General features: G+C 44.4%; 1 protein-coding gene across 2 annotated transcripts in view; it reads right to left on the bottom strand.

Annotated features, from left to right (window-relative positions):
* The window catches only part of LOC121606139 (neurogenic locus notch homolog protein 1-like), a 39,284-nt gene extending 22,510 nt beyond the window's left edge, over positions 1 to 16,774 (bottom strand). The window contains exons 1-7 of one of the 2 annotated variants that reach the window (XM_041936311.1): positions 16,543 to 16,774; positions 15,781 to 15,862; positions 3,825 to 4,087; positions 3,069 to 3,407; positions 1,432 to 1,554; positions 1,078 to 1,311; positions 252 to 407 (exon numbers count right to left, since the gene is read on the bottom strand). In XM_041936311.1, the coding sequence (XP_041792245.1) occupies positions 252 to 407; positions 1,078 to 1,311; positions 1,432 to 1,554; positions 3,069 to 3,407; positions 3,825 to 4,087; positions 15,781 to 15,862; positions 16,543 to 16,600 (1,255 nt within the window). In that variant the 5' untranslated portion in view covers positions 16,601 to 16,774. The remainder of the gene's footprint in view (positions 1 to 251; positions 408 to 1,077; positions 1,312 to 1,431; positions 1,555 to 3,068; positions 3,408 to 3,824; positions 4,088 to 15,780; positions 15,863 to 16,542) is intronic. The other variant, XM_041936310.1, reaches the window with a different exon arrangement.
* Positions 16,775 to 20,782: the final 4,008 nt, after the last annotated feature.

Here is a 20,782-nt window from a genome sequence, read left to right on the forward strand (position 1 = left end):
GGCACAATTATGGGTACCAAAGTACCCATAATATCAGGAAAGAATGAGCTCCTATTGTGGCTTGTATAAAACAGTTATTTGTGATGGTTGAAACTGGTTGAAATGCTTTTTTGACAGTAGTTGAGTGATTGAGGACACATTTCAGCTCCCTGACATAGCAGAAGCTGAAATGTGTCCTCAATCATTCAGATTTCTGGGCTGACACTAGAAAACAGACAGAGGGTTTGCAGGTCAGGTAGTGCGGGTTTTACCCAGTGAGCACTCGTTAACATCCTGATCGCAGGAAGCTCCGATGTATCCTGAAGGGCAGGTACAGAAGTGATTTCCGCTGACGGGGTTGGTATCACAGTTGGAGCCTTTCTGACAGGGGTTGCTGATGCAGGCGTCATCCAACTGGCACAGGAGTCCTGGTAAACAATACAGAAGACAGACTTTTTAATGCTGGACTGAACATCCTCGGATCACTTCTATCAGCTAAAAGGGGAACACATCAGTGTCTGTTTATAGGCCTTGAGGAGGACTATTGTATGTGTGCAAAAAATGGTTTAAATCCTTTTGCGGCTCCACGGGTGGCTATGCAAAGATTAAAGAAGCTGCCTCAAGTGATGTCACTTGAGTCACTAGCTGTTGGGACCAGACTACACGTTTGACACTGGAAAAAATCTGGGGGAGTGGAGTTAGAAAGTGAGTTTACCAGACCTCTCAACACTGAGTTGGATTGTGGGTAATGTAGGTGCCAGATTATGACAAGAAGGAAGAATGTCTTCAATAAAAGAGACAATATCTCTATCTATCGCATCTATCTAATCTTGAATTCTGAATCTTGAATCTATTCTGATCCTGGTTTTTAAACTGTCTATGAACATCACTTTCTCTGGATGCAACACTCAGTCCCTTATGTACAGCCATTAATTCAGCTGTTATTTGCTACACCCCATATCCTTCACACTCCACAATAAAATGTCATTCTGCCAGAGCTAATTAATCGGTGTATATGGCTTTGGCATTTTCAAATAAAGCTGTTTCCTGTCATGCAATGAGCCGAATTCCCATAAATGAAAGCAAACGCGCAGATACCTGTGCGTCCGTGTGGGCACTCGCAGTAGAAAGAGGCTACGCGGTCATGACAGGTGGACCCGTGGTGGCACGCAGCGCTGGCACAGTCATCGATGTTATCGCTGCAGTCGTCCCCAGTCCAGCCGTTCACACACACACACTGGTAGCTGCCGTAGGTGTTGTGGCACGTGCCGCCATTCTGACAGGCGTTGGGCATTAGCTGGCACTCATCAACATCCTCTGTGCAGAGCTGACCTGTGCGAGAAACCAGGGGTCAGACGAAAGTCAGTTTTTATCCCAAGTGCTCAAGTGATAATAACGTCAGTTTCTTAACTAAGAGCACCGACACATGCAGTGGAACATCGCTACACAAACCTGTAAATTCTGGTTTACACTGGCAGTTGTAGGTGTTGACTCCATCTACACATGTCCCTCCATTCTGGCACTCGTGACCTGGACAGTCATCAATGTTGTGGTTGCAGTTTTTTCCTGTAAAACCTGAAACAAAGAGAGAAAATATAAGTAAGAGACTCCAATGTATTTGTTTCAGTGTGGGTTTGCATTGCTCTCACTGTGTAATTTCTACAGGTGGAGGCTTCAGATTTTCAGTTCCTCATCTCTCTTGGTTCAAAAACAACAAGGCCCCATTTACAACGAGTGAAACTTCTCTACAGTTAAATGTGGTCAACTGTCTTTTTCCTCCCAAGAAAGGAGGCAGCTGTACCCTCTTGACGTCTGTGGCAACCTCGCCGTGTAATAACATCCACTCTGCCATGGATGTTATTACACGGCGAGTTGCACTCAGTTACACAAGAGGCAACCACAGGACTGCACATGTGGCACGATGGGCAACAGAAAATAAAAATCCAACCCAGTACAAGTCATCACTGCCACTGCCTTTTTCTTCATCGTCATGACAAACTTCATGGTGATTTCTAAACAACTGTTGCTTTACTTCTGACTTCTACACATACAGCTAATAAAGATGAATGATATTGGTGTCTAATAAAATGTTGCACAGGTTTTAAGTGAATTTCAGACATTTATGCCAGATAAAATGTGAATCAGCACTGTTGCTCATACTGTAAACACAAATATATTGTTTTTATCCATGTGTACCCTGAGGTGTATTATAAACCCACATAGTGACAGAGGCATGTGACATAAAAGCAACAAGTTCCTCTACCTTGACTTGAATCAGGGATGGTGGGATTACGTACATCCCAAATTCTTTTTTTTAATTATTTTATTTTGGGGGTTGCTACCTGAAGTATTAAGTGTAAAGTATGATTTTTTTTCCTTTTCAAGGAACAGTTTATTATGTCACACAGAACAGAGCTGGGATGGAAAGCCACCACACAAATGCATTACATTCCTGCTCTCATTTGTAACAGACAAACACAAGGCACAAGTAGTCTGTGTGAAGGTGATGGGGTTGGTGGGCAGGACTGCAGTCCCAGCAAGCCTCGCTTCACTGTGTTAAGTGAAAAGGATGTTGTCCTTTGACCATTTCCTTATGATAAGCGCCGATGCCTTCCTGCTCTGCCTTGTTCACACACTGTACACACCAGAGCAGAAACACACATGTACACAAACACACACATACAGGACATAACATAAGCAGGAACGGCCCTACCTTAAATGACATCATCGCTTAACCAGCAACTAGCGGGCATGTAAATTCACTCAGGCTTTAGGAACACTGCACTGAGCAATGAATAACCTGACCTTCAAGAGGATCGCATGATTCATGTCAGCTTGCAAATGACTGGTCTTGATCGATATTTCATCTTAACGCTTTCCTAAAACTTTATTTTTTATTCTCTGATGGATTCCCATTAGCTTCCACAAAGTGGTTGCTACTTTTCCTGGAGTCCTCATTAACACAACAACAACAAAAAATTAATCAATCAGACAAAAAAGATCATCACATCAGATCATCACACCAATAAACACTTGGAAACCTCCTGTGATCTAGCTCCCTAACCATGCATTAAGTGTAATGACCTTACCTGGAACACAGGAGCATTCGTAGCTAGTCTCTCCCTTCTGGATGCAGGTGCCTCCATTCTGGCAGGGCGACGGGTTGCATGGCAGGTACCGGACCTCGCAGTGCTTGCCCGTGTACTCCAGTGGGCATTTGCATTGGTAGCCGCCAACGACATTGATGCACACACCCCCATTCTTGCAGGGCGACGGGTTCGCATCGCACTCGTTGACGTCCTGTTTGCAGGTCTTTCCGGAGAAGAAGGGCGTGCATGTACAGATGTAGTGGGAGACGATGGCAGAGCACTGGCCGTCATTGGCGCACGGGTTTGAGGCGCAGGGGTCGGCTTGTTGGCACAGTTTACCTGAGGACACAGAGAAATAATGTTGTAGCTCAGCCTGGGCTGTTTGGTAGCCTTCCCAATCCTTTCAATTCAAAACTCTCAGAAAATGTCACTGAGACTGTACTTTTTGGTGCAGTCTCTTAACGAATTACGGTACTGTTTAACTAAAACAAAATTTGAAGATTAAAAAGACAAGTTGAGCTCTAATTGTGAGAATTCAGTGTTTTTGCAAAGTTCTGATTACTGGGGTTATTTCTAAAAACCCAATCAAGATGCAAGATTCTTTTTCTATGTTTTCCTCTCCTTTTGATCATCTTGCGACCCTTCAGATATGTCTTAGTAAATTTCTCCATTCTCCATCCATTCTCCTCTATCTATCTACAACTGATGCCTGAGTTAGAAAGAACCTCTCTACTGTCTAATCCTGCCGTGTGTTACCTGACCATCCAGGCGGGCAGTGGCACTTGTACGTCTGGAGACTCTCAAGCTCACAGGTGCCTCCGTTATGACACGGCGAGCTGATGCAGGCATTGTTAATGGGTGTAAGGCAGCGGCGGTCAGTGTAGCCCAGTCTGCAGGTGCAGCTGAAGTCAACCGTACCCCCCTCGGACACGGCGCGGCACACGGCGCCATTCATGCATGGCGAGGAGGCGCATGGGTCACGAAACTGGCACCTGCTTCCTACGTATCCATCCCGGCACCTGAGAAAACACAAGCGAACGGGTCAGTAACATTTTTGACATATGAGGAATGAAAAGGCTGCATCTATGAGGAAGATAAAGGACTTCTGCAGACTGTGGTATTCATTTTTATCTTACCTTTGTTCCTAATTTACAGATATACAGAGATACCTTATTTTGGTCTGGATTAAATAAAGTATGACTGTTTGAACTAAAGTTATGTCTAGTTACATGTCGACAGCAGTGAGAGTAAGTTTAGATCAGAAACAGAATCACGTTGTCAGTAACATAAACTCAACTTATTGTCCGGGTGGGTGGGAAATTTGCTGAAAATCATACTTTAAGTAATTACTTATCAAACAAAATTATGAAGACCCATATTCATATAATCAATAGAACAGAAGTTACTAATGAGCTAACAAAAACATTCTTTATACAAGATATATTGGTCCACTAATAAATGTCTATTCTTTATATATTTTCCTCAATTAAAATTAGCATTACAAAGAGTGGAATCAGTCAAAGGGAATTCTCAAACACTGTTTTCAGTCACCAAATCTTTTTCAGCTCAGCACTGATTGAAGAGTTCACAGGGGCAAGGCAACGTTTCAGAGTAGCAAGGGTCATCCCTTTGTTCTCTACTGTGCTTATAAATCAGCTGCTTGGGAAACAGCCTTCACCAATAGGACTAACTGTCCATTTCTCTTAAAGGATGGGCCTGTCCTGCTGTTTTTACAACACGGCATTCGTCTTTCTACCGTCACCCCCGCTCCCCCTCCCGCGAACAATGTGTTTCAGGCTGTAAAACAGAGTGGTCTGAACCGAGGGCGGAGGTGGACAAACTCCTGTGATGTTTCTCACAGGTTGTGTCTGAGTCATAAACGCCGCTCGGACCCCAGCGAACAAGTTCCCAGAGAGAGAGAGAGAGAGAGAGAGAGAGCTGCTGCACATCAGAGGGACACATTCACACATTTACAATTACAATGAGACGTGTTGAGGAGTGTCCCCTGAGGATACGCACGACCCAACAAAGGGCCACACACACAGGGCGCGCACACACTCATACCGACACAGTGTGCAGTCTTTTACACACACAGAGGAAGATTACGCACAGGATCTTGCATGTTCACATTCACGATTGATTATATTCCCACACACAATACTGTCGGTCAAGTAAAACTGCAGCTGAAATTTTACCACCAACAATTTTAATATCTATCTCATTTATTACTATTACTACAAAAACACCAAGCATTTCCTTGTTTCCTTGTTTACATGATAATTTGTTTTTTATTTTGTTTTTTTATCTGTAAATTTTGGGAGAGCACATGTTACTGTTCAAGTTTCCTTATCAACTTCAAATTTAAACTTTTTTTGATAACTTGTTCCACAAGACCTTTTTTATACAAGAACTTTGCCTAAAACAGTCCAGTATCTACAAAATATATTTTAAATCTGCGAATATCTGATTAAAGTAGTAGTTCAACATCTTCAGAAATGCCAAGAATTGAAAGTTTGATGCCACTCTCATGTCATTAAATTTCCTAAAATACATGAAATATGAAGCTACAGGCAGCAGCCAGTTACATTAGCTTAGCATAAAGACTGGAAACAGGGGGAAGAGTTAGTCTGGCTTTTTCAAAAGGTAAGAAGGTCCACCTCCCAGCACCTCTAACAGTAAAAAAGACAAACTGTGGTTATGTGTGGGAGTATTTCTTGGCTGGATGCAGTGAATTCTTCTCTGCAGGTTGCCTGGCAACATTGTGGTGACAACAGGAAGTTGAACTATTCTTTTAATATGAGGACGTGCTGATTTTGTCCAACTCGCTATGATGTGAAGCGTGAGTTTGACCAGGTGTTGAGGTCCCGTACATGCCCCTTTTCGAGCTCTATTTGACACCAAAACCATCCACCTCAAACCCACTACAGAACATTAGACCCTGGGTGGCCAGGGAGGCTTGGTCATTACAAAAACAAAGCATCTACTCTACTAGCACAGGAGACGAGCGCGACAAAAATCTGCAGTGTTTGGAATTCTTGTTCCTAATCCGCCCTTTCCAAAAGTCGAGACACAAGAAAAGCAGCCATCATGGCACCCTTCAGCAACTCTCAGGGCTGAAATGTGCTCGCTTTGACCCTTTTGTCAGCACTCATTCATCCTGAGGACAAGGCAGCATCTATGCCACAGTGTTTGAGCTGCAAGCCAACATTATGGGAACTTCAAAGCACCGTGCCACCACCTCAATGCTCGTTATTCTTCCCTCCCCAGAGAGGATTTGCTCCAGCATCAGACAAGGGATGGGAAGAGGATGAAACGGAAGACAGTGCGGCGCAACCTCTGCGAATTCCTGAGCAGAGGAAAATTACGCGGGGAGTGTGTGGAAACCAAAATTTCTCGGGCTTTGTTGTTTTTTCCCGGCACAAGCTTGACAAACAGCAGGTCTGTTTGAATACTGTTGTGTTTCAGTCTCGCGCAGAAACAATATTGCGCATAAAACATCCCGCAGACATCAAAGCAGCCTTTCCAGGACATTAAAACCCGCCGTCACTCTCAAATACCTGACCAGAGCCAGCAAGTCTGTTAGCCCTGAGGGGCTGGCAGGACCATGTCCCCAAACATTCCCAGGGGGTCCAGTGTGTGTGTAAATGGGGACCGAGCCGCGGCCCCTCTGTAGGGACAGGCGTGTGTTTAGACAGGGTCTCCCTCTCAGGGGATTAGGCAGCCTTCGGACTGTGGTAAGGGAAAGAAAACATCACATGCTAGGCTGCCCGCTGCATAAACAGTAGTAGTGAGTGGTGGCATGTCGCTACATAGAGAGCAGAGAGTGCTACCTTGGCTGAGAGTCATTTAGCCTGGTTAGCACTGTAGCATTAAGGTCAAACAAGCAGTGGAGTCAGAGGCTGAAAAGTCTCAGGCATGTTTCCTTGACAATATCACAGTCAAATAAAAAAACAACTAATTTGCCTCAAAGGGCTTTACACTCACACACTACATATGGCACCCTCTATGATTCCCCCAAAACATTTTAACAACAGTAATATAGATACAGAAAGGACAAGAATACTAAGTGTTAATTGCGAGGCTGTCTTTGCATACAGTCCTGATTCAATAAAACTTTTTGTCTTATTTCTTGGTGAAAGGAAAAGATCTTTGCATCCACACTGCATCAGAAATGCTCATGTTGACAAACCCAGCTGATCTGTGATGATCTGTAAAGGAAACCGCTCTAAAAACTTTGACCCAACACTTGATATTCTGATGCAAATGCCATCAGAATTTCACTCGGCCAAACGGGATGAATCTATATCTAATGTGTTTTTCAAGTAGTGCTCATTCACACGTGCTTCCTCTCTGCTGCAGTTTGACTTTCTGATTTAATCTGATGTAACTAGTGGTATAGCTGGAAATTCTTCTGCGTAATTTCTGAGCATCCGTATCCAGTCCTTTACAGTGTGCGAGTGTGCGGGGGGGGGGGGGGGTCAGTGGAGAGAAGCAGCAGATCTGGCTGCTAGAAGGCCAGTCCAGTTAAGTCCCGGCGGTGGCGGGTGCTGAGGTCGTGAGGCGCCACACGAGCTCGCTGGAAAAAGGCCGCAGGGAGCAGGTGCGCATGTTAATGAGGCGACAGCAGCTGCTGCCCCGGCCATTCACCCCCTCCTCCCACATCCCTTATCCCACCACTCTGCCTCCTTCCTCTCCATGGCACCCCATCCTACTACTGTCCACAGACAGGGGCCATGAACTGCAAAAAAAAAATAAGCTCACTACCTTAAGAAGAGGGTTGTTTTTTTATTAATGGTATTGAGTTGGCTTGCGGTGGAGAATATTTTTCCAACAGGATCAATTTATAAAGGGACATTTAATTAATATATAAAATCCATTTAAACACTAATACAATTATTTAGAGTCTGAATTTCTTTCAAGAATGTCTTTCACTATAGAATCAACACTTCCTGAAAGGACATCTTTTTTTTTTACAGTGTTGGTATGTGAATGTCCCCACACTACTTAGCAGAGAACTGAAGAGCGAGAGAGGAGGAGAAAAGAGAGGGAAAGAGAGCGAAGGATGAGTGGGCCCATTGTTTTTCCTCCCCATTCAGAGCTGACCACAGGCCGGGGCGTATTCAGCTGTTGCACCTCCTCTTCCCTCTCCCTCCCCTCCTCTTTCTCCCTCTCTGCCTCGAAAATCTTCTTTCATTATATATGGCTCATCCCTAAAAAATTTCCCCTTTTTTCCTCATTATCGGTTTCAGTTCCTCTGTTCAAAGCCGTATGGTTGCTGGCATCCACTCGCTCCCCTCCGTGCACCTTCTTTCCCTCCAAACCCCCTTCGCCGCTCCTCCTCCTCTGCACCCCCACTCCTTTTCATTTGTAAGACACCACATTAGAATTTATAAGTCTCAACTGACAACTGCTCACTCCCCCAAAACCTTCATCCAAGTTACACTCCAGGCTGATCCGCAACTTTTCATCGGTCTGCGATGTTTGAGGCCAAGCGTCAGGCAAGAGAAAGGCTTAAAATCCAAAACACACACAAGCAGCGGAACAAACAAAGGCGTCTGAAAGAAAGGAAATTGGAACTGGTTTGGTTGGGTTTTTTGAAGGGAGAAAGACAGAAAGGGGTTGCCAGTTCAGAAGGAATTTCGGTGTTTACTCTAAAGAGTCTCCTGTCCTGATTTTTAACCCGACACTCGCTGGCAGCCTCACTTTATGGTCCCTTGAAAAAATTCGCACCAGCTTTGAAACCTGGCAAAGCAGCCCAGCGTCTCACACCGAGGCCTAAAAGGCAAACAGATCGAGCCCCTGCGCCTCTACCCCGGTGCACGTGGACGCACTATCCAAACACGCTCTTTCTGAGGTGCTAGCAGTAAGTCAACTGTAGCACACGCTCGGCAAAGAAGGGCAACAGTTTGCTCTTTAACTTGGCAGCGGCCTGTCAAATACACGCTCAGCACAAAACAGCTTTTACAGGCATATAGCTTAACTGCCTCAATGAGAGCGCAAACGCCTAAAGTAGGGGTCTAAGACAAAAGATATTCAACGACTCTTTTATGGAGTCTTGGCTGTATTCAAAACAAACAGAGCAACGCAGCTGCTTCAACAAGAGAAATCTGCCGGCCTGGCGAGCGGGATAATCTCCACAGCAGCAGGTAAACTGGGCTGCAGGAAAGGTAAATAAAGAAGACATGAAAAGAGGGGCACAAATCAGAAGCTGAGCAAATATCAGGTGTTTAGGAGGTATCGTGTAACTGCAGGACAGCAGTGGAATTATCTCTGCGGTAAGGCCGATACTGTTATTATCTTTTCTGTCATCCCTGCCCAGTAGCCCTCATTGTTCCCTCTGCGCTCGCTTCTAGGCCTCCTCTCCTTCTATTGCCGCCGCAGTAGCCTGTGGCAACAGGTCTGCGACACTGATGGGATGCATAACAGGACCGGGCGGCGGCTCGAGCCTGCAGCAGATGTTGTGGTGACATCTGACCCTTGGCCAGGCGTCACTCTGAAGGGGCTTTCCTCAGTGTCGAGCCAATCTGCCATCTGCCATCTTTCTGAGGTCACACACAGATGGGGACGGAGGCTTTGAACGTAATATGTAGGCTACACATGTGCACTGTACACAAATGAAAGCCTAGAACGAGCGCACAGATTTTGGCAGCTGTACGGGCCCCGGTCTGTACCCATTTTAAGAAGCTTAGTGAATTAGGTTGTGCATTTATTCAGTTAAAGCCCCGCAAAGCTCTGTGAGAGACAGAATCAGTGTCTTATTCCAACTCTGTAAATGAGATAATAATTCGGATTATTTCAGGCTAATTCTTTTGTTTATCCATCTTTTTATAGACTAAAAAAATAACACAAGGTTTAGGCTGTTAGTTGAGGACAAATTGCAACCTGGAACATATTTTCATAATTGGAATCATCATCATTTCTATCGTTTATGATAATACTGTACTTGCCAAAGTAATTGCTAAGGTCTGGGAAAGTGGGACTAGGTGGAGTCTCTGCAATTAAATCTGATATGGCAACAAACACGAGCCATGAGACCACCAGAGAGTTTGACCAGGTTAAAGTAGCTTACTCTTTGTTATAAACCAGAGCTATGCTTCAAGGCTGGTGTTTAAAAATCCTTCTCTCCCTCTCTCTCTCTGTCAGGTGTCTCTTTCAGTGAGAAAGAGCTTCCGGCCAGGAGTCAAACTGTGCTAGTGGAGCATGTTTGTACCTCTGGCCCCCCTCCCCTCACCCCTCCTGTCTCCCACCACCCGTTCTCATTTCCTGGCTGTTTGGTTCTGTGCCTGGGCTAAGTCCCCTTTAGTCTTGTCTGATCTGTTTTAAAAGCATTGCCCAAGGCGGGCCTCTCTCCACACTTCCCTCTCTTTTTTTTGTGCCCCCTCTTGTGTTTTCCCAGCAGCACATAGCGGCTCGCCACGGTGACAACTGTGCCGCCACTGGTACAGAAAATCAACACTCTCAGAAGCGCGCATGAATTCAACTTCCATCACACAAATCGGGTGCACTGAAATAAAAATAGCTCTTCCACTAAAACCGAGGCTGGCACAAAAAAACAGGGTTGTTGTTTGTTGTGGAACTGGAACCAAAGTTACCACCAAATCCCCACTGGCAACAGAAATTACAGGGGAAACACGGCCCCTCTTTCCCTCTCCTTAGATCCTTCCTTCTTTCCTTCCTCTCTAATCGTACAGGAGAGCTGACCTGGCCAGCCCACATCTGGCAGACTTCATTAGAGACCCTGTTTATTTGGGAGCATTATTATTATGGACACAGCCCATGGGAAAGAGCCAGCTCCCCCAGGGACCAACCCTGTGTGTGTGTGTGTGTCTTGAGAGTCATAGCAGCACTAATGACTTCTACCATTGCCTACTTTACGAGGCATGGGAACCACTTTAAGGCTTTACGGGTGTCTGAAGGTGTAGTTGAAACTGGACACTATGGTTATTACTGTACACAGTGACTTCAAGGTTTGAGGCAGGATGTCCCATCACTGCATCGTCCAATCGTCCACCTGTCCCCCACTAATCAAGACCAGGAAAACACTGCACACAGTTTCATATGCTGGATATAAATTTTCATATGTTGACAGATAAATGTGCCTTAAAGGCCTGTTTCTGTTGGTTTTTAGCAGGGAAATACCACAAGTCTTTTAGGCAGTAAACCATCTAGTGCGAGCTGCCTGTGCAAGTCATGTTCAGCCTTGTAGCTGCATAGATGCCAGTCGAGTACTCCTTGACAGCTAATGCTAGCAGCTCACTTAAGCTAACGTAGCGTTAGCTTAGCAGCTAAAGTGCTAAAGAGAATCAACAGGATTGGTTCAGAGCACAGCAGTGTCATCACTAAATATAATTCCACTTCTGATTATAGTAAAGTCATTTCTGGTATCACAGTAATGTAGCAACGTTAAGGCTGGTGTTGGGTAAAATACTGTAAAAATATTGCACAGTTAAGTTATCTAGCCTATACCAATTGTCATAATTAAAAGCAGGCCAAACCAACTATTTAAACTTCTTTTGTGCAATGTACCTATCGATACACAGACAACTATCACTGGATTACTCTACTACTGTGAAAAGTCAAAGCGTGATGATTCTCAGGCAAGTTCTGGAGTAACCCTATAAGGAGCGTCTTTTTCTATTATTTCTTAGCGGATTCAACGAACTTATTATATTTGCACAGGTAATGATATCCTTGGGAAGTGTAAGTCACACTATCTAAACTTAAAATATGTGTATCATATTAATGTGTAAATGATTTGACAAAAGAGTTATGACTCTGAGAAGGAGGACAACGCAGTATCTTTGCCTCATGCCTCTCCCTGTGCTTTAGCTTAATCAAAAACAATACTTGCTATATAACATATATATACAATTATATATATATATATATTTATTTTTTTTTTTTTCCCTCTTCAATAGAGCAGGGACCCCTTAAAGAAGTACCATGTGCCCTCCCAGACAATCCTGGCTCAAATACTGTGACCTGCCATGTGTGGACTCTCTTATAAGCCTTGAGGAAAGTGTCATTTTTTCCTTGCCTAACAGATGCCGTGACTGGTATCAGTTGTAGAATCTCCTCTGCTGCTGAACTCAACAAACTGCTCTGTTTCACGACAAAGGCATCACACTCCATTCTCCTAAACGTCCTGTGAGTGAGTGCGTACCAGGCAGGCTGAGAACTAAAAGCACACCTGGCAGACAAAGTCGATCTGTTCCTGTGTGGAGCTGAATGGGCAAAACCACAAGTAATCATGGGTATTATGGAGCACGCTGCTGTGTGAGTGCACGTCCCTCTGAGTTGTTATACTATAACCCACAGACAGGTGGTCTGGCTGAAAGAAAAAAAAAGAAATGAAGAAGTGTGGTTTGGAGTATGCCCAGCGTCTTTGTCTGAAACGCACACGCACATACTGACTGTCAGTCCCCTCAGTCTGCGATCAAAGTTTACGTGATTTGTCTTGGCATATGCCAACGAGGGTGGCTCAAATATCACTAATCCTCTGCGCTGGGGTTCTCCACCACCAAGTCACTACATTCAGCCAGAACACTCTGACGATCAGCCCTCTCACCAGCCGGACTCTTGCCAAAGGGAACCCAACACCGGCGGCAGCGGCCATATAAAAGCCTCGCGTTGTCTGTTTCTCGTTGTGTGATGATATGATCAGATACGGCACCTTTTCTTCCCTTGGGCCACTCCGAGGCTGTTTCCTGAGTCTGAATGGAGGTGTGGAGGGGAAGGGGAAGGGGGAGCGTAGTGTGAGCGGGGGAGGTTAAGATAGACTCATCTGACCGGCGCAAACAGAGGTGCCATTAAGGAATCCACCAAACCGGAGACACAAGGGCTTACTTTCACCGAAGTGGATGAATACTGTAGCAGTTGCTGCACGTCATCAGGGAAAGCACCTGTGATGAGCAATCGGCCACAAATAATAAGCACTCACAGAGAGAGCCACAGGTAATGTAAAGTTTTATCAGTGTTGAGATCATTGTCTGAACAGTTCTGTTTTCTGGTGGGAAACACCAGCTTATTGTCCAACAGAATACAACTGACTGATTACCTGAAGCACAAGCAGCTCAGGCCTTTGTATCATACAGGACAAGAAAGAAATTATCTCTCTCTATCGACGAATTAGAGGAAATTCTGTGGTATGCTCGCATCCTTCCAGATTGGCCTCATTTAGTCAAACTCCATCCTAAAACCTCATCACGTGACTCCCTGCAATCAACAGGCTGTCAGAAATCAGTTGTATTTTTTCATCACACTGACTGGCTGATGATGAAGGTATGTGATCTCTCTGCAGTGTCCATCCTCGCCCCCCCCCCCCCCCACTCGAGCTGGCTCAACATCTCTCAGCTCTCCAGGCAGAGACAAGCTCTGCTTTGATTCTGGTCATTGTGCCACTGGAATTTGGGAGTTATTTTTCCTAGTTTGGATTGGCTCGGCTCTGACGCTGCCCTCTCCTGCTGCCAAACCTCCGCAGTAAATGAGAGGCCTCCTCGAAGCTCTTGGAGATAAACTTCAGCAGGACCTCACTGGGCCAGGCAGGCAGATATGAGGAGGAGATGGTATTTATGGTATGGCATGTCAAGTAGGCATCTCTGTCAGACTATATAAAACTGAAGCATCCAAAGCCGCCGAAGCCACTTACTTGACCTCGAACACAACACTTGAGTTCAAGAGCGGCAGCTGTTTGACGGAGGTGCAACCAAATCGTAATTCTGTCACTCTGTAATAATAATAAATAATACACTCGACACTGTCAGACCTTTCTATAAGGAGTTACTGCAACATGAAAAGCCTCTACGCTTAAAAACAGCATCCACCTGATTGAAATGATTTCTCTCTGTTCGGCTCCGTTCAGCCTTCTGTCCCTGGTACTTCCGACTGTGCTGCCTCACAAGAGCATCGATCTTGGAGAAAGCTCGCAGGAAGTTCCTGTAAAAGGGGTGATGTGAGCAACCCTGGTGTTCAGCCTTTTTTTCCAAGAATGTATAGAAACCAGGAAACCGAAATAAGTAGATTAGACCAGGAAAACATCTTTACCGTGTTCTTACATCTGTAAATTTGGTTCACTTTGACTAATTGTGACGCTTTGAGAGTAAACTCTAAAGTATCAGAAGACATCAGGTTCATGTGAATAAAGATCGGCCTGCTTGTTGATAACTTACTGTACAGCAACATGGTAAAATGCAGGAGGAAGGAATTAACCACGTCCACATCAACTAAGTCAAATTCATCAGTTTCAGACACCAAATTTCTACTTTCGTTCACTAATCAATGAATGGCCTGATCTTAAAAATGCCAAAGAATGGTGAAAAAATGCCCACCTCAACTTCTCAGAGCCCAGAGTGATGTCTTGAAATGTCTTTTTTAGTTCACCCAAAAATTCAAACCCTACAAATATTGATTCTGCAATTATATATGAGAAAGAAAAGCAGCAAATCTTTACATTTGCAGAGCAGGAACCAGAGAATATTTGAGTGTGTTATCACTACATTTGCTTTCAAAATGACCAAAGTGATTAATCAGTTATCAAGTTTCTGCTATGAATATGTTGCTGGCCCAACTTGATGAACCTGAACTTTTTCTCAAGAGTTCACAGCCCTCTGGTGGCACAGTGACACAATAAGAGAACAATGTTTGAAACACACACACACACACACACACACACACACACACACACACACACACACAGTCACACACACAGTCACAAACTGAGCCTTGTGCCCGCTCAAACCTTTCTAAACCTGCAAGGATGTCCATCTCCATTTTTAATTGGAGACGTCTGAGGAGGAGGACAGTACAGGGGCACAATGATGGCTTTGTGGCCCAATGAGGAGGTGGGGAGGGTGGGGTGGGGTGGGGTTAATGTGTGATTGAGGGGTGAATAACACAACCAGACCAAATTAAGATGGGGCGGGAGGCCAGAGTGGCTGCCTGGGTCCCGAAGCTTTGACCCGGTCGGCCCAATCGCCGGCCCGGTCGCAGAGCCCTGTGGCGGTAAGATGACACTGGCTGCTGCTGCTCATGCCAGGATGGAAATAGAGCCGAGCGCAAAGTAGATCTATTGTCGTAAAAAAACGAGTTCTGGGCAGAGCTGAAGCTTACTGGTTTACACGAGGACTGAAAACAATCTCCAAATACCAAACTCTGAAGACAAAATGCAAGTCCTTGTCTCCATTTTTTCAGCAGGTTAAAAAACATCTACCCTATGCCATCTGTCCAGGGGAATGAGAGAGAGAGCACTGGAGGCCATTGAGGAGGGGACAGAAATCCCAGGAGAGAGGAGGGGGTGGGAGGAGGACGGGGTCTGAGGGTCTCTCTGGGAAGCCTCACCCAGATTAGTCACACAGAATTAATCGCAGCGGAGAACAATGGTCGCCGGGCTTCTGGCAACCCCAGCTGTCGCTCCGTGAAAGAAAAGAAAAGCAAGATTTAGGGCTGCGAGAGTTTGGCTGCAGAGTGTGGTGGCAGTCACACACACACGCACACACACACACTCTCTCTCTCTCTCACACAGTGACCCCTGTCCTCATCAATGTCCACTCATTTCTGTCTCAGCTCTCTGACCATTTGCCTCCCAGAAATAGCAACGCTGGCGTGAGCGCTCACCCGTCGACCAAACATCTGAGTCATCCCAAACTCTGCGATCTCACATGTTTCACAAATCTCCTCTGCAGGTGCTCCTCAAAACAGACACTTTAGGACTTACTTGCACTCTCCATTTCCATCCGGGCTAGCTTCACACCTCCCCTGGTTCAAACACGACTCCGTGGGCATGGAGCATCTTAGACCTGTGAATGGAAAGTTTTAATACACCTGCACTTGGCTAAAACTTTTTTAACAACTTCTGGCACCAGCAGTTATTGCAGTATAACACTCATTCAAGGCGAGGCAGCGCTTTCCCTCAGGAGAATGAAGACTAGCACAGGTAATACCCCAGAAATGTGAGGTCTAGGTGTGACTCTTGCCACCTCAAACTGCACTTTTTTGTGGCGAAAAGGGACTTGACACCGGTTTGGCATTTGCATGCTCCTCTCTGCAGCTGTCCTAAAAAGATTGTGCCATTTGGGGAGAGACACAGCTTTGCAATAATGTAAAAAAAAAAAAAGATGCTGAATCTGAGCTGCAAAGGCATGCGTTAACATACTAGTGAGGAAAAAGTTTGCTGGACAAGTGCGCAATCACCGCCTAAGCAAAGCATAAATTGCAGAAGGCTGGTGAGCAGACACGTTTACAGGTGCTTGAAGTCATAGACATAAACTGGATGATTGCAAATGAACAGTAAACTTTGGAAGCCTGCAGGATGAGTCCGGACAGCTGAGGGGGAAACTGCTCTACTTCAGTGCATCAGTTTTACAAACCACGTGAACGCAACAAGTTCAGATCAAACTTTACTCTGAGCTCTAAAGAGCAAACAAGTGTGAAAGTAACATTTTCCCGAGGCAGAAAGCAGTCAGAGGGAACCACTCACCTCGTGTTAGTGCTACCAGCGACAACAACAAAGTTAGTTTGGCGAAGAACATATGCATTCCTCCTGGTTTAAAATGGTTGTACAAATCCACGTGGGTTTTCTCATAGATCCGATATTGTGTCTTCCTTTCCGTCAGGTAAAAAAAAACAAACAAACCCCAAAACAAGAACAACTTTCAGTTCATCCTCGAGTGGGTCCACGCAGAGAAAGTGAAGCGCGCCTGCGGACTCCGAGCGTGGGATGTTGTCACTTCAGATCCCGGGCTGGAAATGACTTGAGGGACGCGCTTCTCCATCCACTGCTCCGCGCCGAGGGGCGTTATTCACACACGCGCGCACACACACACACACACACACACACACACACAGCTGGAGGTTGGAGCAGGCACAGACTCTACAACTTGATGAAGAGATAGTGCGAAAGTAAGTGTTTTTTGTTTGTTTGTTTTTTGCAGGCATTTTCCCACGCAGTGACGTGTTCATTATATCAGCTTTTGAAAACTCTGGAGCAGTTTGTTTAGACTTTATTTATCTATTTATTTAAACTGTATGAGGCAGCAGGTACTTTCTCTACAGGTCAGGTGAGCGTGTCTTTGCGTAGAATAGAAAAAAGAAGGTTTTTTAAACAAGGAGCCCCAAGAAGCAAAACAACGCATTTTGAAGTAAGCAAGGAGAATGTTAGAAGTTAAAATTACTGCTCTAATGTTTTAGTAAATATACATTTATCACATTTTGTAATCACATTCTGCTGCCTTGAAACAGTCACATATTAAGCCCAAAATTGTCACTTTCATAGTTTTACATATTTTAATACTTCAGTTGATTCTGACACCGGTAGTTTTCATTGCATGCAGTACCACCATGCACCAGCTGGGTTTTTCTGTTGACATTTGAAAACATTTACTTGTTTTGGCGCCTACTGCTTCAAGTTAAACGTAGCTTTTATTTTGGCTGCAGGTCCTATCCTGGCCTCTCTGTAAAGCACTGTAAATGATGCAGTAACATTCGTCTAATTGTTGTTTGAGAGGGTTTTCAAGAAAAGAGTTGTGGGGGAAACACTCTATTCTATGCATGAAAAGAGTCACAATTCCAGCACAAAGACAGAGAAACCGATACATCAGTCCGTCCTGCATCAGGGCAATGCAGGCATCACAGACTAACAAAGCCTGGGAACCGGCCTGTTTGCGGTTAGGATCTCCTACACTGATAAATAAATGCTGACAAACATGTACGTTTTCACTCAGCCGGCCTGAAGAGTCAGCAGAAGCAGGAGTAGATTCTTATCAGGTGATCTGTGAACGCGCTCTGAGCAGCTTCACACAGGTAACTGCTGTCAAGTCAAGTCAGGTCAACAAGACAGGCCGCCAACACCATGATGTAGTTCTGCCTTTTCCAACATCAGCAGTCAGATCAGCAGTTTACGATTTCGATAGAGGTTAACCTCTGCTTTACTTGTCATTATTCTGAGCACCTTTTAAGCCAAGTCCTAAAAGAGCTCAGAATAATGTCGAGCTTGAACATTTACAGTGAAATAGCAACTGAACAAGCTTCATCTGCTCATGAGGAACATGTGATATGGTTCAAAACTTGGGAATAAGGAAGTTGATTATTATTATTATTAGTCAACAGAAAAAGACCTTTTTGCAGAGTGTTCCTCTAATATACTAAAAGTTTGACTTTTCAGACGTGGTACATGATATGCACTAGTAGCCCCCTCCACACTGCACACATAGAAAATGTATAAGCAGATATTCAAATTAAGATAGAAAAGACAATAAAATGGCCAGTAGCATAAAACAAAGTATGTAAAAGTAGTGCACACACACACACACACACACACACACACACACACAAATACATGCAATATCCGGGTAGAAGGTGACTAATTATATAAATGTATTTTGTGTATTATATTGTATTAAATTTTAATGACTTTGTACAGATTTGTCTGATATGATAGGAATGATAGGAAAAGGGTTTGCACCCAGCTGACCTGTCTGGGATCACATAGGAGCACTGCGCAGTGAGAGTGCATACATATATATATAAGATATAATGAGATCAGAAAGATATGAAGGGGCGAGACCATTTGCAGGTTAGGAAGCCAATGAAGTGAGGCCAAGCTTTGTAGTTTTTACAGACACTGTAATTATAGACAGTAGATAGTAAACCACATCTTCCTAATACATTAAGATGAGTTGTAGGATAACTGACAAACCCATTAAGCATTTCTGATGCAGTTATTCTGGCTTGTGAACCACACTTTGAACCACATATAGGTGGTAACTGTCTCTGTCAACACAGACAGGCCCTCTTTTTTTTCAGAAACCGCAGGCTGACACATCCAGACTCTGCCAACGTTACAGGTAAAACAGCTGCCAGAGAGCGAGAGGGAAAACATCAAGCAGACGTTTAAACCCTGAGGGCAGACAGAGCGTAGGAGTGCTGGAAGAGGCCACGACGGAGAGAAAATGTTAAACGAGGAGGCAAAGGCTGCAATGAAAAGATGGTTTCTAACTGTGTGGAATATACATGTGAATCAGCCCGTCTACATGCACACTAATAACATGATTATAGTCCGATTAAGGCCATACTATATGGTTATTGTCATGAAATGTATCAGTCTGGTTATCTCCTAATCAGCTTTGGCTGTTTGGCTATTAACCCACCTAGATTTGAGCTCAATCAGTCAATTAATTTAAGCATTTAAAGGATGAAGCCTACATCTGGTGTTTTGAATCTACATAGTTTTCTATATAATAACAGATGGTGGAAAATGAGATGATACTTTGTGATCGAAAGCCCTGGAACAGCCACTAAATGGACTTTGAGCTGAGGCTGTTTATAGACAGCTACTGTTTTAACAGTAGCTGTCTATAAACAGCCCAGAAATAAAGGAAATTTGAGCATGTGCAGTTTTCATGCTAACAGAGCATACTCCATCTGCTGATAAGAGTCGAGAGGAGTATTTTCACAATGTGGCATTCGTACTTTTACTTACATAAAGCATCTGAATACTTCTCTCACCACTTCTCATAAGAGGCACGTCCGGTGCAGCGCTGGCCTGCTGAAGCAGAAAAAAAAGCCAACAGGACATGATGAAGTGGCTAATGAGAGGATTTATTTCCAACATTGAACCTTTCTGTAAATGCTGCTTCTATCATTCTCCACCTGCAAACACCGACTTTGTTTTTCCAGTTGGAAAAATGAACAGATGGTGCGTGGCCTCACTCGACATATTAAACACTGCACTCTGATGCCGAGTTTGACCTGAGTCTCGACCCTGATCTTTATTGGTGTTGTTCGCTGGTATCGATTTACACTCACTGACTATTTCACACCGTCATTCATCTCCCAGGTGAGTGGGACTCACCTGCTGCTGCACCACAGATGACGACGGCACCAACACTTTGGTTTTCATTGGTTGTGGTAAACTAACAGATACAAACAAACCATAAAAGTCACCCCCCCTCCTTCAAACATATGCCTACAAAAGCTGTATTTCATTTAAATACCCTATTGTTCTGTTTTTCATTGTTGGGGAAAGGGGGGAAATGTGTTTATTGTATCACATCGTGAGGTGGAGAGTAAACAGGATTTGTGCTGATTTCCTTCTCATTGTGTTGACCTGGGGGTTGGGGTCTGACCCCTCCACTGGCGCAGCACAGATGGAGAAACCTGCTTCATTTTATCAGCCTCAAAAACAGAGACAGCTGCTCCGGGTTGGATGAAATCAGAGAACTACAGTACAACCTGTAAATCCACGAGCCCTCATCACACGGATAGTTATTTTATTTGCCATTATTGTCATGTTTTTTCTATATTCACCTTAAGTCTGAGTGTTTGTATGAGCAGGATTTTGAGACATCACAATATCTTTGGCATGGATGCATACTAGCTGGCCAGCTGCACGTCTTAAAAAATGTCTTATCCGTACATTCAGCCTGTATCAAAGCTGTCCATTCGGCAGGTTTGGTGCTAACTACCTGCTGCTTTGGGTTTAGCAGTAGTTTATTTGTCAAGAAAATGCTCACATTGACCATAAGTGATGATGATGATACTCATCTGTAGTCCCCCGTCCCCAGATGTTAATAAATGGTCACAGGATTACATACATACATACATATACAGTGTAATCATGAATGCATCCATTTTCATGACTGTTAAACTCCCGACTCATGGTAGTGATCTAATGTAAACTTGTTCAGCTGCTGCACTCACTGTTCTTCATGAATGAACTC

The sequence above is a fragment of the Chelmon rostratus genome, chromosome 5, assembly GCF_017976325.1.
Source record: "Chelmon rostratus isolate fCheRos1 chromosome 5, fCheRos1.pri, whole genome shotgun sequence".
Taxonomy (NCBI): domain Eukaryota; kingdom Metazoa; phylum Chordata; class Actinopteri; order Chaetodontiformes; family Chaetodontidae; genus Chelmon; species Chelmon rostratus.